This window comes from Panthera pardus, unplaced genomic scaffold (assembly GCF_024362965.1).
Source record: "Panthera pardus isolate Hobbes unplaced genomic scaffold, ASM2436296v1 HiC_scaffold_2, whole genome shotgun sequence".
NCBI lineage: Eukaryota > Metazoa > Chordata > Mammalia > Carnivora > Felidae > Panthera > Panthera pardus.
Window position 1 is genome coordinate 117,214,522 of NW_026526765.1, and position 27,023 is coordinate 117,241,544.

General features: G+C 37.0%; 1 protein-coding gene across 4 annotated transcripts in view; it reads right to left on the bottom strand.

Annotated features, from left to right (window-relative positions):
* RBM27 (RNA binding motif protein 27) overlaps window positions 1-27,023 on the bottom strand; it is a 73,112-nt gene that overhangs the window by 39,932 nt on the left and 6,157 nt on the right. For 2 of the 4 annotated variants that reach the window (XM_053907374.1, XM_053907372.1), the window contains exons 2-8: window positions 18,412-18,530; window positions 13,880-14,004; window positions 8,894-8,985; window positions 8,036-8,229; window positions 7,042-7,302; window positions 4,598-4,885; window positions 1,905-2,039 (exon numbers count right to left, since the gene is read on the bottom strand). In XM_053907374.1, coding sequence (XP_053763349.1) covers window positions 1,905-2,039; window positions 4,598-4,885; window positions 7,042-7,302; window positions 8,036-8,229; window positions 8,894-8,985; window positions 13,880-14,004; window positions 18,412-18,530 — 1,214 coding nt within the window. Of the gene's footprint in view, window positions 1-1,904; window positions 2,040-4,597; window positions 4,886-7,041; window positions 7,306-8,035; window positions 8,230-8,893; window positions 8,986-13,879; window positions 14,005-18,411; window positions 18,531-27,023 lie in introns of all 4 variants that reach the window. The other 2 variants (XM_053907373.1, XM_053907371.1) reach the window with 1 other exon arrangement.

Here is a 27,023-nt window from a genome sequence, read left to right on the forward strand (position 1 = left end):
CTCAATTGGGGGAAATAAATGATACAGGACTGGTAAATGCTGAAGCCAGGTAACAGATGTATATGGCAGTACATTATACTATCTTCTTTATTTTTACATTTAAAATTTGTCTAATTGAAAAATAAAAGAAGCAGTAGAACAAAGATGCACTAATTAGAAGACTATGAGAGGCTAAGATGTTGTTCTGAAAAAGCTCAGCTGAACATAAACTTAATATACATGAAAAGAAATCTAACAGGAGGCCTATGGACAATTATACGTCATTATGTAAGAAATGCTTTTTGGTCTTGTCAGAGTTTACAACAGACCAATAATGTTCCCCATGTACTTAGAAGATGTGGGGTTTGAAAGAAGAGAAGAGAGAGAGCACATTACTAGGAATGAAGACAGGAAAAGAAAGTTGATTCAAGACAGGGACACAAGACAAGATATTAATTGCCTAACCAGAAGATGTATGTGAGAGCACAGTGAGATTACCTATTATATAAAAGAGAAGCTACAGGGAAGGGTTCATCTATACTTTAGGAGAAAACTGTGGCCACTACAGAGTTCTCATGTCGTGAATGGCTTTCTTAGGAAAACTAGCAGCACTATGCAGTGTGACTTAGGGGGAGTGAAACATAATGGGAGTCAAAAGGAGTACAGCAATAATCCAAATGTGAGGTGATTCAAGTGTGGATGAGGGCAAAAGCCACAGGAGGAATAGAGAGAAACGGATACTTCAAAGAAAAAGAGAAAGGATTTTTTTACTAACTAGATATAAAAAAGCAAAGCAATGAGTCAATCATGTCAAGGTTTCAATTCTAGGTGACTAGATGGCTGTTATTTCAATTTATAAAGACAGGGATAGTGGAGGTAGAGACTTAAAGAGAAGCTAATTATGTTTAATTTCAGAAAAGTTAAAATTTAAGCAGACAATAATAACTACAGTATAAAAACTAACCACTACATCTAGCTTACTAGATGCCAGGTACTATTTTAGATACTTTACATACATATATTCCTTTATTCCTCAAACACTCTTAATGAGGTGAGTAATGTTATTATTCCCATTTTACAGAAAAGAAAATTAAGATACGAAGAAGTTAAGTAACTTGTCCAAGGTCACAATGACAGAAAGTAATGGAACCAGGATTTAAACCTGGGTTTATTAATTACTTTAAATTGTCTCACCATGGTATGATAAAGACAAAAAAATGCCTGACAAACAGAACTGCATAAAAGATGAATTTATCGATAAAGTGACATAGCTCTGTAAAAATTAAAAACTCACAACCTGACATTTTTAACAACTAATTACGTCACTTTTATGCTATTAGGGAAATTTTTTAAAAAACTTTAAATCAACTATAAACAACAAAGCCACCTAAGAAAAAAGAAAGAATTAGGACTGAAGAACAACATATTATAAACATAAATGTTATAAATATCCTAGCCATTAAATATTACAGTTTAAATGATGTTCACTATCTTCACTCCAGCATACAAGTTAAATAATTAACAGGCATATTTTATCTGACCTTTTGTATATTCTTAGAAGATAAGCCTTGTGCTTTGGAAATTCAATCAGAGGTACAATTTTTTAACAGAAGCTTCAAATAAATTTCCTTTAGACGAGAATAAAGCTTCAAAAGAAATGTCCTTTAAGAGATATAAATGTTGCTACCTCCTCTACAGGAAACTTCTCCAGTACAGAAGGCCTTGCCCTTCTCCTCCATGAACACGCAAGTTAATACACAACTAAAGAGCATAACCACATAGTAAACTTCCTTGTGAATACAAATATAATTTTTATATGGCACAGTCCATAAGAAGAGAAACAAATTGTATTTTTTAAAAGGATAACACTGAAACTTAAGCTTTTCTAGACCCTAGCAGTTTTAAGTCAAGCAGTATTTACTTACGTTCTGATACTGTATAAAGGAGGTTCTGGGGTAAAGGAGGAGGTAGTCTTGCTCCCACTGGCGCAAGATTGGGCACTGCACTTGTCCCAGGCTGGTCACGGTTGTTTATCAAGCTTGACTGTGTTATGGGTGGTCCTAAGAATTAAAGAGAAGAAAAGAGAAGAGAAAAGAAAAGGGAAAGAAAAGGAAAGAAAAAGTTAGAACACTAATGTTTCCTAACTAATAAAAATACTATGCTAGTACTAATTTGGGTAGTCATTATTAAACTACCTACTTTAGCTTAGAACAGAATAAAGGAATTCGATAAACACATGCTTCAACACACTGAGTTGCAGTATTAATTAAGATGACATTTCAGTTCTAAAACAGACAAAACAACTCCAGGGTACAAAAAAAACAGAATAGTTAGCTCTGGAGAATGGGAGTGAAAAATGGCTGAGAAGTAACTTGAACAAAGTTTCTGGGATGATGATAAAGTTCTACAGAACTCAAGTTCTACAACATCATGAAGATGTTTAAATATACTGATTGTCTGCAACACAACAGGAAATGCATCAAAAATAATAATGGGCTGGGGCGCCTGGGTGGCTCACTCAGGCGTCCCAACTCTTGATTTCAGCTCAGGTAATGATCCCATGGTTTGTGAGATCAAGCCATGCTTGGGATTCTCTCTCCTTTTCTTTCTGCCCCTTCTCCAAGTGTGCACATGCATGCTCTAAGGAAAATATAAAAATAATGGAAAAGATAGAAAGATACATGACGAGAGAAATATAGTAAAATATTCATCAGGAACCTAGATGGTGAGTATATAGGTATTCAGTGTATACTTCTTTCAACTTTTCAGTTTGCTTGAAATTTTTCATAGCAACATGGAAAAAATGACATTCTTGGATTTCACTATTAAACAGAAATGTTCCCACATATCACATCTTTTATTGTGAGAATTTCTATGTATGAAGATGTCTTTATATCTGGGGAATAAAATCTCAACTTGAGCTTCACAATTATGCCATATAATTGACAATACTAAATCTGTGTATTAAATGTCTCCAAATCTTTATCAACATTAATGAAATGTGTTCTTTTTTAATTCCTTTTTTTTTTTAATGTTTATTTTTGAAAGAGAGAGTGCAAGTGGGTGAGAGGCAGAGAGAGAGGGAGACAAAGGATCCAAAGCAGGCTCTGCATTAACAGCAGTGAGCCCAATGTCAGGTCAAACTCACAAACTGTGAGATTGTGACCTGAGTTGAAATTGGACACTCAACTTACGGAGCCACCCAGGTGCCCCATGAAATGTGTTCTATAAAGAATACTACTGCAGGAAAGCTAGGTGATTGGTACATGGGTTCATGCTAAACTATTTTTGTCACTTCCTTGTGAGTCTACAATATTTTCAAAAATAAAGAGTTTAAAAAAAGAAAGCTGAAAAAGTACTGCTTAATAAATTGAATGGCAATCATTTTTTAAAATAACAATTTGCGGGGCGCCTGGGTGGCTCAGTCGGGCGTCTGACTTCGGTTCAGGTCATGATCTCGCGGTTTGTGGGTTCAAGCCCCGCACTGGGCTCTGTGCTATCAGTTCAGAGCCTGGAGCTTGCTTTGGATTGTGTCTCCCTCTCTCTCTGCCCCTCCCCTACTCACTCTCTGTCTCTCAAAAAATGAATAAACATTAAAAAAAAAATTTTTAAATAACAATTTGCCATCTCTTAACAATTGTTAATGTCTCCACATAGATATTTTGTTCTATCTTTGCACACATGTAAACTATTCACCAGTTTTTTCTAATTACAAAAAAAAAAAAAAAAAAAGGGACTTTAGTCTTGCTTCTCTTTTTGCTAAACTATCAACTGTTACGAATTTTTAAATCATTTAAAAAAATTTTGTACTTGGGGTGCCTGGGTGGCTCAGTCAGTTAAGTATCCCACTTCAGCTCATTTCATGATCTCACAGTTCTCAGGTTCGAGCCCCACATTGGCCTCTGCGCTGACAGCTCAGAGCCCAGAGCCTGCTTCGTATTCTGTGTCTCCCTCTCTCTACCCCTCCCCGCTTGTGCTTGCTCTCTCTTTCTCAAATAAACGTTAACATAAATAAAAACATTTCGTACTCCATTTTGGTGGATGTGATAAGAGCATACAGTTCACTAAAAAATAAAGTAAAATAAACAATAAACAATCCTTATCAGTAAAGAGACTCATACTAAAGTACATGCTAGTGAAATGATAAGACTTTTGGAATTTTACTCCAGCAAAAATGAGCCAAAAAGCGCACACACTAGGGTGGGGCAGCGGCGGGGGAGTGGGAGCAAGGTGGAGGAAATAAGACAAAAACAGGTGAATACTGATAATCACTGAAGTTGGATGATCGTGCATGTGGTACACATATTATTATTCTACCATATTTGAAAATTTCCATAAAAGACTTTAAAAATTATTTTAATATTCTAGAACAGATTTTAAGACTAGGAAATTTCATTAACCAAGTGGCATGTTCTTTTTTCTGACATCTTCAAAACACTGGGATTTCTCAAGATGTTGTCAACTAAGCAAGATTTTGACTCCTAAGATTTTTTGAAGGTATCTATTCTTAATCTATCTTTCAAAAACTTTAAATCTAGTGTCAAGTTAGCTAAGAGATGGGTTCTTCTAAATACAATTCTTTGCTAAAGAAAGAAATATTCAACGAACATATACTTACTTGGTATGGGAAGCACAACAGATGGTGGAGGCTGGCCATGTCCCTGGGGAACAGGAAGTCTCATGCTATGTCCAGGACCTGGACCTGGACCCGGGCCGGGGCCGGGGCCAGGTCCTGGGCCTGGTCCTGGCATCGGAGGCATTAACATTCCAGGAGGTGGTGGAGGAGGAAGCCCAGGGGGAGGTGGAGGGAAAGGAATCATGCTTGGCAGAGCGACTTCATCAACAACCAGGGGATCATTTCCATGATCAAACTGACAAAGGTCACCAAGTACACAAAATCCTCTTTCTGTAAGAACAGAAGAACAATCTTATTACAATCTATTTAGAGTTCAGAAAACAAATAAAACAAGACCCTGAAAAGCCTACCTATCTGATTTACAAAGTATTTTTTCTCCAAGGAATTTAAAGCCTTCTTAGTGTTACTCTGTTAATCATCACATATCACTGAGGTAGGGCCAGATGTACTCTCTACTTTCTGAGACTACGCTTTGTTGAGATAGCAAGTAACAGGGTCCAAAACAGGCTACTAGCCACTATCAGATTAACCTATTCGCCATTAAGTTTTTGTAATAAAAATTCAGACTCGGGGTGCCTGGCTGGCTCAGTCCATAGAGCATGCTACTCTTGATCTTGGGGTCATGAGTTTGAGTCTCACACTGGTTGTAGAGATTACTTTAAGGAAATTAAAAAAAATTCAGATTCAAAATAGCAAAGGCAGGGTACAGCAGGTAAAGGACCTAACTAGACAATCTAATTTCAACTATCTATTTTCATGGTATTATTCTAAATTCTACATTCTTGCTATATGTACAGTTTGAAACTTTAGCTTAAAATATTAAAGTGGAAGGGGTGCCTGGCTGACTCAGTTGGTGGAGCATGTGACTCTTGATCTCAGGGTTGTAAGTACAATCCCCATGTTGGGTGGAGAAATTACTTTAAAATAAATGTAAAAAGAAAAAAAAAAAAGGAAGAAAAAAAACATTCAATTTACTAGGTTATTCACTGCAGCATTGTTCATAATAACAAAACGTTAGAAACACCCCAAAAGCACATTAACATCAAATTAAGTTAAACATGTTTTTCTACATATAGAATACTAAAACACCTCAAAAAAGCATTAAGGAAGCTCTAATATAGGACAACTGCCAGCAAATACTACTCTGTGCAAAAAAATACATGCAGAAGAGTGTGAATAGTATACTAGCATTTATGTAAAATAGAAAATGGGAGAACGTACATATTTATGTACACATATTCAGACTATGTTTGGAAAGATATATAAGAAATTAATAGCACTGGGATGCCTGGGTGGCTTGGTCAGTTATACACCTGACTCTGGATTTCGGCTCAGGTCATGATCTCACAGTTCATGAATTCAAGCCCTTCATCGGGCTCTGCACCAACTGCTTGGGATTCTCTCTCTTCTTCTATCTCTGTCCTCCCCTGCCTACTCTCTCTCTCTCTCTCAAAATAAACAAACTTGAAAAATAAATATATAAGTAAATAAATAAATAAATAACATTAAATTGGCCTTAAGAGAACTCTGTGGCTGGGAGACCAGGGTGAGAATGAGATAATGCCTGAATTATTATTTGATTCTATTTCCCACTTAAAAATAAATAAAATGTTGGGGCGCCTGGGTGGCTCAGTTGGTTGAGCCTCCGACTTTGGCTCAGGTCATGATCTCATAGTTCGTGAGTTCGAGCCCTGTCTTGGGCTCTGTGCTGACAGCTCAGAGACTGGAGCCTGCTTCGGATTCTGTATCTCGCTCTCTCTCTGACCCTCCCCCGTTTGTGCTCTGTCTCTGTCTCAAAAACAAATAAACATTAAAAACAATAATAATAAAAAAAACAAAATGTAAAAATATATATTCTATATTTAAAGGAAACATGTTAATAATGCCTGTGATTTGCTTCAAATAATACAGGTCCAGAAGAAGCAGTAGAAAAGCACAGATGAAAACAAAATTGCCCAGGAGCTACCAACTGCTGATGCGAGATCACGGATACACTAGGGTTAATTACATTGTTCTGTCAACATTAATATTTAAATATTTCCATAATAAAAAATTAAAATACATACACACCTAAATACATACATTCAAATGGAAAGTCAGCATATTAAAATTTTAACTAAGTTATAATGCTTAACAAATTCCCACCACCAAACACTACACAAATAAATTACAATTCCTAGTGCCTACCAAATTTTGTGGTATACTGTCTGAAGTAACAACAACAAACAAATGAATGGATGACATGTGAACACCCTCTTAACCAGAACCAAACTATTAAATCAAAAAAGCAAATAAGCATATACCAAAAGAGATTTTCCTCCTCATCCATCCCTTTTAACAAAAATCTGGATTAAAATGAAAAGGTCTGCAATATTCACATTTGCTTTACTAGCACTTTGGGGTACAATCGAAAGGACAATTTTTACCATCATAATCTCTGCATCGCCTCTTTGGTGGTGGGTTTCGACCAAAAGAATTGGAAGAGCTATGATTGTTATAGTAATTAGACCAACTCTCCGTTGTGTTTTCAGAGTGGTGCGCAGGTGCAATCACAGTAACAGTGCTGGGAATAGACTGTGCCCCAGAGGAGTACTGCTCAGAAGAGCTCGGAGGTGGTGCAGACACAGGCACATAGGAACTCTCCAAGTCGTTCCTTTCACTCTTGAACTTTGATCTTTCCCTGTGCTCTGCTTTAGAGACAAAGTAAAAACAAGAAACAACCGAGATTAGACATTTATGTTCTCAACCTACGATTCCTTTTTTCACAGAACAGGGAAAAAGAGAACATTGCAGTAAACTTACTGAGCTATCCGTATTTCAAAGTGTTCTCATTATTAATGTATCCTAAAAGCAGGAGCATCAACAACGTGATGTATCTTAACAAGAGCTTATGTAAAATCATCTTTTATAACATCAACATCAGTACATAATGAAGAAAGACCAGCTTCACCACTGAGAGTTAATAAGAAAGCTACCTAAGAAGTGACTTCCAAGAACTGACTTCATCCTGGTAATGAGTGGTTGGGATCCCAGTTAGTTATCTACCTACATTTTTTATTTTTAATTTTAGAAACTCTAGGCAATCTTAAAGCAAATCAATTATTTTTAGTCAGAGGGTGGGGGAAGGAGCAGGTAATCCTCTTCCTCCAATGATAGCCTTGTTGATGAAATGACATTAGTTTCAATTATACAAAATGACTTTAAGCCTAGACATGTACCATGATATACTTATCAACAGCTTCTTTTTAGTCAAACTCAGCCCTGTCTCTGTAACAAAATCAGTATTAGATTTTTTGAGACATTTCTAGATTTTATATCGCTCAGACACGTTAAAGGTGTCTTTAAGGGAAGTTCTGATACAGTTATGATAAAGGAAAATAAGCAATATAGAGTTTTTAGGGGGAAGCCTCATCTACTCACCAACATTCCTACTTGGATCCCGGTCTTTGCTGCGCCCTCTACTTCGGCTTCGGCTTCGACTCAGGCCTCGGCTCTTACTCCGGCTCTTACTCCTGCCTCTTCTCCAGTCATATTTCTCACGGTACAATTCATTCCGCTCGTAGTACCGGTCATAGTCTCTCCACTTGCCATCTTCCCTTTTTTTCTCACGTGTCCTATAATGCACAGATATAAAAGCCATATATACACTAGAGAAACCAAGTAAGCAAACGAATCAGGAGTATGAAATACCCTCCCTGATTCATCAAAACTCGTAACGTCTTGCTTTTTTAGAAAGCCATAAAGCCACAGCACAACTCCTCTGATCCATTATATAAAAAGAAAAAACATTCCCTCAAGTATACTGGGTGGGGAGAAACAAAAGAGGTGAATCCAAAGTATGGGGAGAGGGAGGGGAAAAAAAAGAAATTTACAAGTAGGAAAGAAAAAAAGGCTGAAATAAAGTTTTCCTAAACAAAAGACTAATTTCTGGATGGCAGGCTGATGATTCAACATATAAACTGAACTATTTGTAATATAAAATACTATGGATGATTTTAATAGTGAGCACCCCTAACCAAATGGAACATTTCATTAATATCCTCCAAGGAGACTACTCCCACCCCTGTGCTCTTGGGGAAAGCACATAATGATGACTGTTTATAAAAGGAAGAGAAAGTATGACAAAGACAAAAAACAGAATGGAAGGAAGGGAACATTCACTTTCTTTAATCAGCTTAGAGAGGGATCAGTACATATGTTAAAAATCCCGTTAATGCCCCTACAAGGTAACTGAAAAGTGAATTATGAGTGTCTTCCTAATTAAATACAAACACAAACCTTCGTTCACTAGATTCTGAACGAGTCTTCTGGGGACTAGGATACTTCTTTTTTCTGCCATCTCGTTCTTCCTCTGCCGGCTCCTGAAATACCTACATGAAAGCATTCATTAGAAAGATCAGTCCTTCTACTAATTACGAAATACATCCACCTGATAATCTTTCTAACGAAAGAGAGGGCACAAATACACTGAAATACTGAAGTCAAGAGGCTCCTGGGCTGCTCAGTCAGTTGAGTGTCCAACTCTTGATTTCAGCTCAGGTCATGGTCTCAAGGTTTGTGGGTTCAAGCCATGCATCAGCGTGGAGACTTGTTGGGATTCTCTCCCTCTCTCCCTCTTCCCCTCCCCTGCTCGCTGTCTCAAGCTCTCTCTCAAAATAAATAAACTTTTTAAAAAAAGATGAAAGAAAGAAATATTGGAGGCAAATCACATCTAAAAAAGTTAGGCAACGGGGGGAGTAAAAAAGATGCTGAAATTATTTTAACAGTAATACACTAATTTTTAAATGTTAGTTTAAGGTAGAGAATGGAAGTGCAGGAGGAAAACAGCAATTAGTCCCTCACAATTAAACCGCAGAAACAGCAATTCTGCATTTCTAAGTATCATATGCAAAATGGTTCCTGTTTTCCTAATTATAAAATATACTCATAATTTGAGGGCTGTAGATTTCATAGAAAATGTTTCAAGAAAAAATGGTAAAGTAAATAAGTGCCATAAACGACACATTTCACGAGATTTACAGGAAAATGATATTGGAATTAATGGAAATATGGTCTTCTTTTATTTTTTAATGTTTATTTTTGAGACAGAGACAGAGACAGAGAGAGAGAGTGAGTGAGCAGGGGAGGGGCAGAGAGAGAGGGAGACAAAGAATGTGAAGGAGGGTCTAGGATGTGAGCTGTCAGCACAGAGTCCAGTGTGGGGCTCAAACCCATGAGCTGTGAGATCATGACCTGAGCCAATGTCAGGCATTTAAATGACTGAGCCACCAGGGGCCCCAAGAAATACTGTCTTCTTTTTAAAGCCTAACAGTTAAGACTGACCAGAAGTAACTTGTGATTTTATTTTATTTTTTAAGATTAATCTCAAAACAAATATATAGCCTTTACTAGAGAAAGGTGAAATAAAGTCATTTGCCTTAGAGCTAAAACAAAGGTCCATCTAATAGAGAAGCTCACTTAACAAATAGGAGGTCAGTGAATGGAACAGATGAGAACAATTTAGTAAAACTCAGGCAACATAAAATGGTAGCCACAATATGGCAACCATATGGCACTGGCTAAAATACCACACATTTGTTAAGACTATATTTAAAAATCATTCTCTTTACCTATTTACAGGAAATACAGACTATATATATTACTCCCCTGGGATGCAATCAGCAAATCCAGATGGCAAAAACTCTACAGAGCAAAAGACTGAGTTCCTTCAACAAAATAAAATTTAGGGAGAAAAAAGTGGGGAGGAAAAGAAGAATGAGAGAGACATACAGGTAGGTATAAAGGGGGGATTTAAAGATTAAAATAAACTTAAAAGACATCAACTTGGAAGATCTTTTTCCTTTTCTGTATTTTGCAATAATTTTCTTGATGAACATGTATTAATTCCTAATGGAAAAAACTACTATTAAAGAGTTGAAAGATCCAAGAGAAATAAAAACATAAGGCCACCCAAAAACTTGGGACATGAATGTTCAGCGCAACATTATTCAGAACAACAAAAAAGCATTAACAACTTGTCTATCAACCCAAATATCCATCAACTCGTAAGTGGATAAAGAAAATGTGGTACATTCCAAAAATGGAATATTATTCAGCCATAAAAAATGAATACATGATAAAACCTACATGAACCCTGAAAGCATCATGCTAAATGAATGTTAGTCACAGAAGACTACAAATTACATAATTCTATTTATATGAAATATTCAGAACAGCCAAATCCATAGAGAAATAAGTAGATTAGTGGCTGCCTAAAAGAGGGGTGGGGATTGGGAAAGAAGGGCTGGCGGGTGATAGATTAATGAGTACAGGGTTTCATTTTTGGATAATGAAAATGATTTAAAATGGAGCATACTAGTGATGGCTGCACAATTCTGAATACGATAAAAACCATCACATTTGTACACTGTGAGTAGGGGAATTGTATGGTAGGGGAGTTGTATTTCAATAAAGCTATTTTAAAAAAGTCAGAGGGTGGGGTGCCTAGGTGGCTCAGTCGGTTAAGCGTCCAACTTCGGCTCAGGTCATGATCTCACGGTCCGTGAGTTCGACCCCCGCATCAGGCTCTGTGCTGACAGTTCAGAGCCTGGAGCCTGCTTCAGATTCTGTGTATCCCTCTCTCTCTGCCCCTCCCCTGCTCATGCTCTGTCTCTGTCTCAAAAATAAATAAAACATTAAAAAAAATTTTTTTAATAAATAAATAAGTCAGAGGGCATACACAATGCCCTTTTCCTTTAAAGAAAAAAGTTAAAATGGCCAGTCCTTACTTAGATGGATTTGCAACTCTCTACACTGCTCAGAGAAAGTGCATCAACCTAGCACAGACCAGAAGTATGTGCTATCTCAAACCCCTTCCTTTCCACATCGTGTAGAAGAGTTAGGATAAACTACTTTACTTATACACTAGCTCAATAAGCTGTTATTTATGTCAGTGATGACAATTAAGTTGTGTATAAAATCTTAGAATACAAGAGAAATACCACATGATGTTATCTGTGAGGTTAACAGTTATCTGTTGTTAACTGTTATCTGTTGTATAACAGATACAACAGTTATCTGTTGTATAACAACTGGTAAGTTGTTACATGCAGAAGCTGATACCCATTTTTCACAATTTTCGAAATTAGAACTTAGTATGATACAAAATGAAACCGTGCAACAATTTGTTTTTTTTTAAACTGTTCTTTAATAACTCAAAATAATGCAATTTTTCACTTATGTTCAAACCTGCTATCTTTCAAACAGATACTTCTAGTCCACTGAACTTCAAAGACTGTAGAAAAGGACAAATGGTGCAAAAATTGTAACTTATTTTAAAAGATTTAACCTGTACACATAGACCAAAATTTATACACAATCAAGTACAGCAGAAAAGTTTCTTCCTATTTCCATTACTTGAAGTAACATACTGAGAGTGTCTCCTATTTTAAAAAGATTTTATGAAACAATTATAGTGCATGAGCCAAAAACGAAAATGGGACAGTGGTTTCAACTGATTGTAAGTATAGCCACGTTTTGTTGTTGTTGTTTTTTAAGTTTGTTTATTTATTTATTTTGAAAGAGAGAGAGAGAGAGAGAGCACGCACGTGCACACGAGCAGGGGAGGGGGAGAGACAAGGGGAGAGAGAGAGAATCCAACCAGGCTCCGCACTGTCAGCACAGAGCCTGATGAGGGGCTCAAACCCACAAACCGTGAGATCATGACCTGAGCCAGTCAAGAGCTGGATGGACGTTCAACCAACTAAGCCACCCAGGAGCCCCTTGTTTTCTTTTAATGATGGATTGATTCAATCAGCCTAGCATTTAAAAATGGAGCGGAGAGGACAACTAAATGCAATACTTGCTTCTTAGATTGAATCATGTACTGAAAGAGAAAAAAACTGTTAAAAAAAGGCGGGGGAGGACATTGAAAAATAAGAGGGGTGGTGGTACAGTGTTGGGACAATGCATAAAATTGAAATACAAACAGGATTAAAGTATTTTGTCAAAATTAAATTTACTGAAAATGAGAATAACGAACATCGTTATTCTTATGAAGTACACAGACTGCCATGAGATCATGAGGTATCTAACTTACTCCTAGATTCAGAGCATGATAGTTCTGGGTGTGGATATATAAAGAGAGCATATGGGACAAATCTTCAATAGGTGAATAAAGATAGATGGTATACAGATGTTTTAGGTACTATTCTTATAATTTTTATGTAAACTTAAAATTATTCCCAAATAAAAAGTTTATTAAACAATTATAATAAAAACAAAAGTTGATAAATATTTCTGGATCATAACCAACGTTCATGTGCCAGGTAGCTAAGATGTGTGTATATATAAAAATCTCATTTAATCCTCAATGAGATAAGTATTACTATGATCATTCTCCTGATGTGAAAATGAAGCAAGTAATTTATTTTAGAGCTATCATTTTAACTCATGCAGCCTGATTCTAGAACCCATAATCTTATAATACTGTGTTATCTGTACATAAAAAGAATCACAAATGGGGGCGCCTGACAGGTTCATTCGATAGAAGACATGACTCTTAATCTCAGGGTTGTGAGTTCAAGCCCCACACTGGGTTTTTGAAAGAAAAGAAAAGAAAAGAAAAGAAAAGAAAAGAAAAGAAAAGAAAAGAAAAGAAAAGAAAAGAAAAGAAAAGAAAAGAAAAAGAAAAGAAAAAGAAAGGAAGGAAGGAAGGAAGGAAGGAAGGAAGGAAGAAAATGGAAAAGAAAGGAGGAATTACAAATCAACTCTGTAAAAAGTTTCCCCTTAGTTCAAACAAGAACATTACCTTATATAATCATGCTTTTAAACTCCAACCGTTGTAAAAACGTTTTTTTCTTTCATATATTAACATTATAACTATTTATTTGTAACTACCTTAACCATAAAAAATATTCTGTGGTTAAAAAAGAGAAAATGGTTGGTCTATAATATGAAAATGTGTCACTTAATCATTTTTCTTGAGCTTTCATCTCACTTTTAGTCAAACCTCTATATGTAACCAAGTTTTGTCTTTCTAAAATCACTAAGATTTCTCTGAATTTCTCAATATTCCTAAAATATTTCTTGGAACACTAAATAACATTTCCAGTCCAAAAAACTAAGAAGTTAACTAAGAAGCCCTGATAAAGAATCTGTAACATGCCAAACACAGAAAAGTCAATCAAGAGATAATTATTTTTAAAGAGGTCAACTTCCAACTAAGAATGATACTAGGAATAAGATCTAAAAAGCCCCCAAAAGCAAAAGAAAACTTTACATTACCTCTTCTTTAATTTCTTCCTTTTCTTGGACTGGTGGTTTTGGCTCAGGCTTAACTGGTTCCAAAGGTGGAAGGTAGTTCTTGGTATAGAGACTTTCAAACAGTTTATCCACAAAACCTGAAGTTTCTAAGGAGAAGAAACAGTATTTAAATATTGCACAAACAATAATTGAAGACTGACAACACGCTCCTCGGCAAAGCTGAGGAAAACAGAACACCTTCGACACTGGCAGTGGAATCAAAACTAAGTCTGTCTATACTTTATGAGGGAGATTCCCATGTCTGGGTTTTTAAATCCTTTGTACGTTCTTGCTTATGTACAAAATGATGTATATGCAACACTGAGTACAAAATAGTAAAATGCTGGAAAAAGAACAATTTTCATGAATAAGAGACTAGTTAAAGTATGTCACAACCATACAACAGAATACACAGAGCTCTAAAGAGAATGAATATGGATAACATCACATCTCAAAGACACAAACTAAATATTTGTATCTGTTTATATGTGCATAAAAAAACTCTGAAAGGACACAGACAAAAAATGACAAGGTTGTCAACTGGAAGTGGGAAGGGAACAAACAAAAAACAAGTGAGACAGACTTTTCATGATATTTTTCAAGATACGTACCTTTAATTGTTGGATTAAATGTACTGTCTATTCAAAAATTTCATTATAAACATTTTAAAATCACTTGGAAAAATAAAGTTTGGTACGAGAATGATATAAAAATATCTTTTTGTGTTTTACTTAAAAGCTACTGTATTTTGTAACTTTTTCAGATTAAATGAATGGGGGAAACAGATGAATGTATTAAAAACTACAGGGTGTATTAAAAATATAGCACAGAATCTACTTACACTGTAATTATACATTTTATATAAATAGCTATTTCTAAAATGTAAAATGAGTTTTTCTTCAGAAAAGTATGTTTTCAAAAAACTTTATGGTATTAATTTGTGTAGTAAGCATTTTCTGTGATTATAGAACTGTTAGGCCTTGTTAACTGTTACACCTAACTTTAAAACAATAAATTGATCAGACCCTCCAAAACCCTTTATGATCAAGACTCTCTTCATACGCTTCTGTACTTCTAAAACATTTTTTAAAACATGTATCACTTTTGTAATTTAAAAGACCTATAATACAAGGTGCATAGGTGGCTCAGTCAGTTAAGTGTCCAACTCTTGATTTTGGTTCAGGTCATGATCCCATGGTCCTGGGATCAAGACCCGTGTCAAGCTCTGCAATGAGCGTGGAGTCTGCTTGAGTGTGTGTGTGTGTGTGTGTGTGTCTGTCTGTCTGTCTCTCTCTCTCTCCCCCACCCCCCCCCCCCGCTCCTACCCCATTTGCATCTTCTCTCTCACTCTCTCTCTCTCTCTCAAAAAATTGAAAAAATAAAAGACCTATAACCCAATGAAGAACTGTGGGGTGCCTGACTGGCTGTGTCAGAAGAGTATGTAGCTCTTGATCTCAAGGTCATGAGTTCCAGCCCCACATTGGGTACAGAGATTTCTTAAATAAACAAACTTACAAAGAAAAAGAGGGTCACCTGGGTGGCTCAGTCAGTTAAGTGCCAACTCTTGAATTCGGCTCAAGTCATGAACTCACAGTTTGTGAGACAGAGATATAGAACCCCGCATCAGGCTCTGTGTCAAGTGCACAGGGTCTGCTTGTGATTCTCTCTCTACCACACTCTCTGCCCCTACCCCGCCCATGCATACACACATGCCTCGCTCTCTGTCTCAAAAAACAAACATCTAAAACATAATTATAGGGGTGCCTGGGTGGCTCAGTTGGTTGGGCGTCCAACTTCAGCTCAGGTCATGATCTCGCAGTCCATGAGTTCGAGCCCCATGTCAGGCTCTATGCTGACAGCTCTGAGCCTGGAGCCTGCTTTGGATTCTGTGTCTCACTCTCTCTGCCCCTCTCCCACTAGCACTGTCTCTCTCTCTAAAATAAACTTTAAAAAAAATTCTTTTTAATATTTATAAAAAAGAAACAAAAGCATAGCTAAATACCTAATATTCAAGATAAACTATTAAGTTGTTTTTTTTTTAAGATTACAAGGGCATATATTCATTTAAAACTACTTTGACATGTAATACAAATATATATATATTTTTGTACAAATATATATATTTGTACAAATATATATATTTGTATATATATATATATATATATATATATAACTTATATATATATATAAGTTCAGAGCCATGCAGTCCAATACAGAAGCCACGAAACACGTGTAGGTGTTTAAATTAATTTAAATCTAAAAATCAGTTCCTAGGGCGCAGAGGTACCTCGGTACGTTAAGCAGCTGACTTGGACTCAGATCATGTTCTCCCAGTTCGTGGGTTCGAGCCCTGCATCAGGCTCTGTGCTGACAGCTCAGAGCCTAGAGCCTGCTTTAGATTCTGTGTCTCCCTCCCTCTGCCCCTTACCTGCTCACACTCTGTCTCTCTGTCTCAAAAGTAAATAAACATACATACATAAATAAAAATTAAAAACATAAAAATCAGTTCCTAAGTCACATTAGCCCCATTTCAAGCGCTCAAAAGCTGCTAGGAGCTACTGAATTAGAAAAGGAAGATACAGACTATACTCATCAGTGTACAAAGTTCTACTAGACCATGCTAGTCTACAAAGACATATACGAAGGTAACTGATTTTATCTCTGGTGGCAAATTTATGGCTATTAATTTTCTTCTCTTTTAAAGAATGTTTTATAAGGGCTCCTGGGTGGCTCAGCTGGTTGGGCATCTAACTCCTGATTTCAGCCCAGGTCATTATCTGACAGTTTGTGGCCTCGAGCCTCTCCTCAGCTCTGCACTGATAGAATGGAGCTTGCTTAAGACTCTCTCTCTCTCTCTCTCTCTCCCTCTCTCTCTCTCTCTCTCCCTGTCCCTCTCCAGCTCACATGCATGTTCTCTGTCTCTCTCTCTCCCTCTTTCAAGATAAATAAACTTAAAAAAAAAAGTTTTTAGGGGCACCTGAGTGGCTCAGGTGGTTAAGGGTCTGACTTCAGCTGAGGTCATGATCTCACAGTTCGTGGGTTCAAGCCTGTTTCCGATTCTGTCTCCCTCTCTCTGCTCTTTCCCCATTTGTGCACATGCACTCACACTCTCTCTCTCAAAAATAAATATTAAAAAAAAAAGTTTTTATGATTCTTCTTGTGTACTGTCTTTTTTAAAAAGTTACTAAAAATCTTTAAAGCTTTTACAACAAATTCTTAAATGTATATTTAAATATACATTTGCCTCTTACCCCAATGTCTTCACTACATTTATTTTTTTACTATTCTCATGGCTCTGTGTTTCATGACTCTTCTAGTTTCATCACATGTAAACTAAGTAAAACAAATGAATACATTTAGAAAATACTCCTTTACAAAAAAAGAAAACAAATACTCACCTGTACTGGGGAGGAATTCTAGAAGTATTATGTTTTTTGTGTATTAAAAAAAAAAAAAGCCTTAAAATCCACCAAAAAAATATGTAATCCTGTTTTCCAAGTGAGAAGCCATATTTACTATCTTTTATTTCTCTGTAGACATTTCAGTTGAAGGTTATCTTCTCACAGCAATAGCTAGATCAACCAATGTGTGCATTATCCACATTCCTTTCATCCATTCAACAACATTTACTGAATGCCTTCTATGTGCCAAGCATTATAGGTTCCAAGTCACCACTCTCAACAAAGGGAAAGACAAAAAGTAGGGGGAGGGGAAAAGACACACACACATATAAACATGCAAATAAACATATAACATGACAAAAAGTGACAAGTACCAGGATAAACAAAATGAAGCAAGGCTGGGAAAAGGAAAGGGTGATTAGGGGCGTGAGGTAGAATATACTATACATAGAACACTCAGGGGAAACATTTGAGGAGAAACCAGAAACCAAAGAGAAGAAACCATTTCAAGCAAGGGTAAAACAAGTTCAAAATCCCTGATGTGGGAACATGTTTGCCATACTGAAAAAAAAAGGCAAGGGGGTCAAGGTGGCTAGACTGGAACAAGTGAGAGGGAGTGGTAGGAGATGAGGTCAGAGAATAAGCAGGGGAGCACTCCAGGACGCTATGCAGGTCATGGAAAGGACTTTGGTAAGATAGGAAGCTGGAGGCACAAAGTAAAGAGGATCATGCCCATCTCTTCCTGGACAGCAAAAAGCTCCAGCCAAGAGGGAAAAAAACATAGCTTCATAGTCCTAATAAACAGTAAGCATAAATAGTTTCATCTTCCTTAAACTGTTATCCCCAACCATCAACTAGATTCTGTCACAAGCCAAAGAGGATCCATTCACCGAAAAAGCAAATGCTCCAATATAGGAAAGAAGCAGAGAAAGAAAATGGGGTAAAAACAGTTCTTCCAAAATACATGATAAATAATTAACAGGAATCGGTATATTCAAATGTTTAAAGGGCAATGACTGATGTCTTTCCTTCCAAGCTTTTATCTCCAAGATTTTATCAGAAAGTTTTAAATTTAAATTCTTAAATATGTGGCTGAAAGGCCATAATAATTACCTTTTTGTAAAAACACGTCAAGTTGATCAGCACAAAAGGCTTTCAATTCTTTCTCAGGTTTGTCCTTCTTGACCAGTGCTACAACATAGTTGGCTAAGGCTGAAGGGTCAGCATCACATCTAGTTAGACAAAGAGAAAACAAAAATGTTTTAACTTTTTTTTTTAAACAGCAATGTCATTAATGAAGTCACCCCTATTTTGGAAAGCTAAAGGTCAACAACTTTATTTCAAATAAAGTGCGAATAAGTTAAATAAATAAATAAATAAATAAATAGTGACTGCAAAGACAATTTTTATAACAAACAGCATACACACAGTGCAAGCAAGATTTTCCTTTTATGCTTATTTTTATAAAATTGTCTATTTTCAATGTTCTAATTATACCCAGAATTTTGGACCAAATCTACATTGATTTGCATCTCTCAATGGAAACAAGGAAAGGATGGGAACCAACCCGAGTTGCAGTGCTGTAGAAGCACTGTTCATATCTTCAGGAACTATCTGTTCCATGTGACCGTGAGGAAGAACCAGGGGAAGTGATGGGACACCTTTCCTCATTCCCTATAACCCCAGGCACCAGCATCCAAAAATAGCAATCAATTCCACTGATAATCTTCTTGGTCTCTTGAAGATCTATTTTTTTTTAAATGTTTTCTAACATTTATTCATTTTTGAGATACAGAGAGAACAGAGCGTGAGCTGGGGAGGTGCAGAGAGAGAGGGAGACAGAATCCAAAGCAGGCTCCAGGCTCCCAGCTGTCAGCACAGAGCCCGACATGGGGCTGGAACCCACTGACTGCGAGATCATGACCTCAGCGGAGGTCAGATGCCGAACCGACTGAGCCACCCAGGCACCCCAAAAGATCTCTTTAAAAAACGAGAACACAAGAAGGTTGACACCATAAATATTACTGGCAAACACTCTAGCAGCTCTAAGCAAGAAAGAAAAGATGTGGGAGCTAAAACAGAAAGGATGAGAGAAGTAGTAGAAGGGCAGCAGAAAGGATCTTTAGCTACTTCCCTTTTTTGTTTTGTCCTCCCAACCCCAACCCCCAACCTCCAACCCCACCCCACCCCCCCCCCCCCAGTCAGTAGTAACTTGTCTTTTGACATTCAAAATCATCTCGTCTGCCAGGGCAGTACATGTTCCCTGAGTTTCCAACATGTAGTACTCTCCAGACCTAACATTTTATCTACACTATAGGAAATGAAAGTTTTTGTGTTATAAATATATACATATATGGGAAAAATATATTTTTTAAGTAAATAAAAAAAATTTTACAAAAAGAAAAGCCAAGCACTTCCTTCTATTCTATATTTTTAAAGTTCATAATTCAATAAAATAGAATTTTTTTCACTGCCAATACTGCTGTGGGAAAGGCTGTTTCTTTAAACACCCGCACATTTATGCACCAAATCTAAGAGAGCGAGTTTCAATGTCAATTTTACGAAACTCAGAGCTAATAAAAAAATAATTATGGATAAGGGTCAAAGTGCACTGGGAAAGAATATAAGTGTCCACGATGATGAGCTATATATTAATAAAAATATGCAACTTAAAAGAAAGCCAGGATTTTTCTTAAGTAAAAAATGTAAATTACATTTTAGAGAATTATTAATAGACTACCTGGATAAACCCAATTGCTAAATTCTAAAATGGATATACAGATCAAAATCAGAAAAAAAAAGCCTGGGGGCACCTGGGTGTCTCAGTCGGTTAAGCGCCCAACTTCAGTTCAGGTCATGATCTAACAGTCTGTGGGTTCGAGCCCCGCGTTGGGCTCTGTGCTGACAGCTGGGAGCCTGGAGCCTGCTTCATATTCTATGTCTCCCGCTCTCTCTGCCCCTCCCCTGCTCATGCTCTGTCTTTCTCTCAAAAATAAATAAACATTAAAAAAATTAATTAAAAAAAAGAAAATTAAAACACTAATTTGGAAAGTCATATGCACCCCTATGTTCATCATGGCATAATTTACAACAGCTAAGAAGATATAGAAGCAACCTAAATGTCCATTGTCAGAAGAATGGATAAAGAAGATAAAGATGACGTCGTATACATACAATGTATTATCACTCAGCCATAAAAAAGAAGATTGAAATCTTGCCATTTGCCAACAACATGGATGGGCCTAGAAAGTGTATGTTGAGGGCAGTAAGTCAGAGGAAGACAAACACAGTAAGATTTCACTCACATGTGGAATCTAAAACATAAAGCAGAAACAGACTCACAGATATAGGAAACAAACTAATGGTTGTCAGAGAGAAGGGCAGTTGGAGGGGACAGGTGAAATAGGTGAAGGGGATTAAGAGTTGTAATCTTTCAGTTTTAAATAAATAAGACATAGGGGATATAATGTATAGCATAGGGAATATAGTCAATAATATTTTAATAACTTTGTATGGTGACAGATTGTAACTCGACTGATTGTGGTGAGCACTTCATAATGTATAAATCAAATCACTATATTGTATACCTAGAAGTAATATAACATTGTATGTCAATTACCCAACCTAAAAAACAGCAATAATAAATAAATAATAAAATGAATATATAGCATTTGCACCTTCAAAAATGTTACACAGACCATGCTCACCTTGGCTAATCCATAAATACTTCACTCCTGAGAATAGTAAGGTAAGGTATTTGATCAATCAGTTCTAAACAACATTGAAATGGAGGGGAGAGGATTAAAAAAAATATCACATCTCTACCTTGACTTACAAAGTTCAGATCGTGGATAAGGAAGATATTCTAAACATAGAAAAGACAAGAATTTTTAAAAATACGTACAAATGGTAGAAAGAGGCAATGTTGTTTTTTCTCCTGTTATAAGAAGCTTTAAAGGAGTCTCATGACCTAACAGGTAGAAAGTTGGTAAGGATATGCCATTTCTAGTGAGAAGCAGGCAAAACATTCACATTACTGAATAGGAGTTAAACGAACCCGTATTTCTTTTTAGGTTTACTTATTTTGAGAGAGAGTGAGATGGGAGGAGGGGTGGAAAGAGAGGGAGAGAGAATCAACCCCAAGCAAGCTCTGCACCGTCAGCGCCGAGCCCCATTCAGGGCTCCAACTCGCAAATGGTTGAGATCATGACATGAGCCAAAATCAAGAGGTAGACACTTAACCAACTAAGCCACCCAGGTTCCCCAATCCCACATATCTTATACATGTATTTAGTATACAGACTCTGAAAAAACAACTGCGGAGTTAGGTTGCTTCTGATAAAACACATGATGAGGGGCGCCTGGGTGGCGCAGTCGGTTAAGCGTCCGACTTCAGCCAGGTCACGATCTCGCGGTCCGTGAGTTCGAGCCCCGCGTCAGGCTCTGGGCTGATGGCTCGGAGCCTGGAGCCTGTTTCCGATTCTGTGTCTCCCTCTCTCTCTGCCCCTCCCCCGTTCATGCTCTGTCTCTCTCTGTCCCAAAAATAAATAAAAAACGTTGAAAAAAAAAAAAAAAAAAACACATGATGAGAGGACAATGTGAAAACACAAGATGAATAATTACAAGAAGGTAAAAGATCAGGAAAAAAACTAGACACCAAGAGAGCGATCACAAATTTTAAGTATTTGTGCAACATGAGTAAACAACTGATTGTTAAGAACTGAGAGTTAGAATTCTGTACCCAATTCAAAAGCATGTTTACAACCAAACGAATGGGACCATTTAAATTGAACAGCTCCTAATATGTACCCATCAAGTACTATGACGGAAATTACCAATCTGAAATAATCAAGTCACACCAAGTGAATGGTGAAACTTAAATACACCGGAGAGTTTTATGCTGTAATTTTCTGTACCTTTATGACTGTTCTTATATATTCTTTTATCACTTCTTACTATATAATCTTTAAAAGTTAACAATTACAATACTGTAGTAGCTTTGACACCAACAAGACTTCCAAAAGCGTGTCCCAAAAATCGGGGCATAACTAAGATTCTTGGTAATTTATGAGACAAATGCAGGACAACTTCTTATTCTCTTATTCCAGAGTATTTTAAATCTTTTAGCTATTTATTTGTAACCAAAGCTTATGGAAACTAATTTCTCCTTAACTATAGGGACAAGCATGTTTGAGAATAAAAAAGATTTTAAAATCTTGGATCCATGGATGTGTTAAGTACACACATTTCTAGACAGAAAGAGGCTTCTATTGTAAGAAAGATTAGAAAACATAATGATACCCATCTGAATTACTATTCTACTATAGTCTTTAAAAGGCCTTAATAGCACAATGAATTAGTATTCATTTTATAGATATCTAAATTTGTAAATATGTAAAGACAAATTAAGGAATCCACCTAAGATCATGTAGAAAGCATACTTGTGGAAGTAAAACTCAGTTGGAATTCCAGGGAGTAAAATTATTTTATAGCATATTTTATGGCATATGCTTTCCTACTGTAAATCTGCATGACAAATTAATGTATCTGAAGTCTCGACCAATAGTTACCTTCCAGTTAAAATCAAGAACAAAATAAATTTCCTTAAGTTTAATGGAAATTAGAAACATGAGGACTCCTTAAAATTTACATCTTGCATAATAATATTCTAAGAACATGTTTCAATTATCTTTTATTTTAAAAAATCAACTATAATGAATTTTCATCAGGGGAAGTTAACAGAAATACTGCCCTAAAAATATCTGTAAAATCCTCAAATTTGTCCTTTCCTCCTTAATGAAATCTCCACTACAGGTTTATGACCCATCTGCTTTGGTGGCATATCAGCTTTACAGATCTCAGACATATGTCCAATCCCAAGACCAAAGAATAAAGGTCTTTGCTTGCCTTAGGCCCTAGCCAAGAAACACTACTTAAAAGTTAGAGAAGTCTAATTTTTTTTAAGGAAAAAACCAACACTATTTAAACCTCTTCCACTTTCAGAAAAATCTACATGTTCCTGAATAAGAAGGGCCCAAGTTTAAGTTATACCTTAGTGTGATATTTGTTTCAGAAGTGAGACAATGAATACGTTACTGAGCCATAGGGGAAAGAACCTCCTGATCTTAATGTGTATCAACAGCCATTAAAAATATTCATATTCTCTGACTAGTAGTTGTAGTTATGAGAAATTAGCCTCAGGAAATAAAGCCAAACATAGAGAACACTATACCTAATTAGTGCTAAATATATATATATATATATATATATATATATATATATATATATATCTAAATATATACATGATATAAAAACAGCATTATTTTTAACAAAAAGTCAAGATACCCATTCTTATTGTTGTTTATTTTTATTATTTATGTTTATATAAATAATATACATTTATTATTGTTTATTTTTCAGAGAAAGAGAGCGAGTGCGCTTGCAAGAGCACAGGAGGGGCAGAGAGGGGTACAGAGAATCCAAAGCGGCCTCCTTGCTGACAGCAGAAAGTCTGATGAAGGACTCAAAATCAAGAACGGTGAGATCATGACCTGAGCCAAAGTTGGATGTTCAATGGACTGAGCCACCCAGGTACCCACCCATTCTTATTGTAAATGTTTATGAAACATAAGGGATCCAAAGTGATAGTTATAAAAATACACAGATATGAAAAACATTTCTGATGTAAGGTAAAATGGAGAAATCAAGATAAGAAATTTTACATTTGGGGGCACCTGGGTGGCCCAGTTGGTTCAGCACACAACTCTTGGTTTTGGCTCAGGTCACAGAGCCTGCTTGGGATTCCGTCTCCCTCTCTCTCACTGCCCTCCCCCTGCTCGCTCTCTATCTCAAAAATAAATAAGTAAACATTGATGTTTATGTTTACTTTTGAGAGAGACAGCACAAACGGGGGAGGGCAGAGACTGAAGGAGACAGAAGCGGGCTCCAGGCTCTGAGTTGTCAGCACAGAGCCCAATGTGGGGCTCAAATCCATGAACTGTGAGATCATGACCTGAGCTGAAGTTGCACCCTTAACCAAATGAGCCACCCAGGTCCTCCAATAAGTAAACATTAGATTTTTTTTTTAATTTTACATTTGATTCTTATTATAGCTACATGAAGTTCAAACACACAAGAGAAACTAGAAATTAATACACACAATTTTATTATTTTTTCTTTCTACATTTTCTATAATATAATAATGCTTTTATTTTTACTTTGTAAGAAAAAAAAAACCTAAATAAAACACCAAAATGTCTGATCCTGAGATCTGTGTTCAGATTATTCCGTTGATAAAACAACACTGGAAAAACAAGTAAACGGGGCACCTGGCTGGCTCAGTTGGTGAAGCGTGCGACTCTCGATCTCAGGGTTGTTAAGTTCGAGCCTCATGTTGGGTGTAGAGATTACTTAAAAATATAATGTTAGGGGTGCCTGGGTGGCTCCATCAGTTGAGTGTCCCAACTCTTGTTTTTGGCTCAGGTCATAATCTCACACTATGGTCCTAAGGTCGAGCCCAGGTGGGGCTCTGCACTGGTCATGGAGCCTACTTGGGATTCCCTCTCACTCTCCCTCTGCCTCTGCCCCTCCCCAGCTTGTACACACACTCTTCTCTCTCTCTCAAAATAAATGAATATTTAAAAATAAAATAAAATAAAATCTGAGGCACCTGGCTGGCTCAGTTAGTTAAGCATCCAACTCTTGATTTCAGGTCAGGTCATAATCTCTCAGTCATGAGTTCAGGCCCTGCCTCCCAGTCCAGGCTAGGCAAGGAGCCTGAGCTTGCTTGGGATTCTCTCTCTCTCTCTGCCCCCTCCCTTATCTCTTTTTATTAAAAAAAATAAATAAGAAGAAGAAGAAAAGGAAGTAAAACTTGAACTGACTTTATTAAAAGAGTTAATGTGGGGCGCCTGGGTGGCTCAGGTGGTTAAGCGTCCAACTTCAGCTCAGGTCATGATCTCATGGTTTGTGAGTTTGAGTCCCACGTCGGGCTCTGTGCTGACAGCTCAGAGCCTACAGCCTGCTCCGAAATCCACATGTTGCTCCCTCTCTCTCTGCCCTTCCCCTGCTCCTGCTCTGTCTCTCTCTCTCTCAAAAATAAACATTTAAAAAAAATTTTTTTTTAAAGTTAATATGAATAACATTAAGTTGTAAGAACCTGTTAACACATATTAAAAAGATAGAAATAATGGCACTTCTACTTCTTTTCGAATGAAAGCTTTCATCTTCCCCTTAATTAATTAGAGGCTTTCATGAATGGAAGAAAATACCTAGATTTACCTTGGAGAAAAAAAATACATATATATACCTGTCAGCTGCAAACACTGTTTTGATATTCAGACTATGGCTTACAAATCAATAGTCACCAGCTAAGTATACCCTAAAAATTAGGCTATTAAAAAAATATGGGGCACCTGGGTGGCTCAGTCAGTCAAGCGTCTGACTTTGGCTGAGGTCATGATCTTGCAGTCCCTGAGTTCCAGTCCCGCATCGGGCTCTGTGCTGACAGATTGGAGCCTGAAGCCTGCTTCAGATTCTGTCTCTCTCTCTCCTTGCCCCTCCCCTCCACACGCACATTCTCTCTCTCTCTCAAAAAATAATCAACATTTAAAAAAAATTTTTTAAATAGTACTTTTCAAAATTGTCAACCAATGTGTACATACACATATAAGGACACTGATTCATTTAAACATTTACTGAATGTTTACTAAGTACCAAGCATCTTGCTTGGTAATGGAATTAGTCTAATCTAAGTGAGACAGACCTTGCCTTGCAGTCTAGTGGCCAAGGGCTGAAAATGAAAACAAATAATTACAGTACAAAATAACAGATGGTTAAAAAACAGATTCACAAGAAAGTAAGTAATAACCCTATCAGAGGATGAGACAAGACAGTGATAGGAAACAGGGGGCTATAAAAGCAACTTCTGGCTTCTAGCCTATAGCAATTGGGCCAAGAAAAAAGTCAGACATATTTAGGAGGCAAACCAAAGGACATAAGAACAAGTATGTCCTTACACTTAGTGTATTTGCCAAGGGATGCCTGGGTGGCTCAGTTGGTTAAGCGTCTGGCTTCAGCTCAGGTCATGATCTTGTGGGTTGTAGATTCGAGCCCCATGTCGGGCTCTGTACTGACAGCTCAGAGCCTGGAGCCTGCTTCGGAGTCTGTGTCTTTCCCTCTATCTCTGTCCCTCCCCTACTTGTGCCCTCGTTCTCTCTCAAAAATAAATAAACACTAAAAAATTTTTTGTAGGGTGCCTGGGTGGCTCAGTTGGTTAAGTGTCCAGCTTTGTTCAGGTCATGGTGTCATGGTCCATGAGTTCAAGCCTCGCGTCAGGTTCTGTGATGACAGCTTGGAGCCTAGAGCCTGTTTCAGAATCTGTATCACCCTCTCTCTCTCTCTGCCCTTCCCCTGCTCAAGCTCTGTCTCTCTCTCAAAAATAAATAAAAACATTAAAAAAAATTGGGGGGGGGGGAACTTGCCAAGAAGTCTTCTGGTCAAAATAAGTCCTTTTCTGTGAAATAGTTAAGGGTCAGTCTCCTTAAACGAGTCCAATGACAGCACTTTAGAGGCAGAATAATTCCTTGAGGCCACTAAGCACATTATCAGAACTTCTCAATCTTTTAAGAACATACCTTCAAAATACTCATTTCACCCTCGTAGTTTATTTATGTAAGAGGTCAGGTGTCATAGCTACTAGGTGATGATTTTTCCTCCTATTTGAG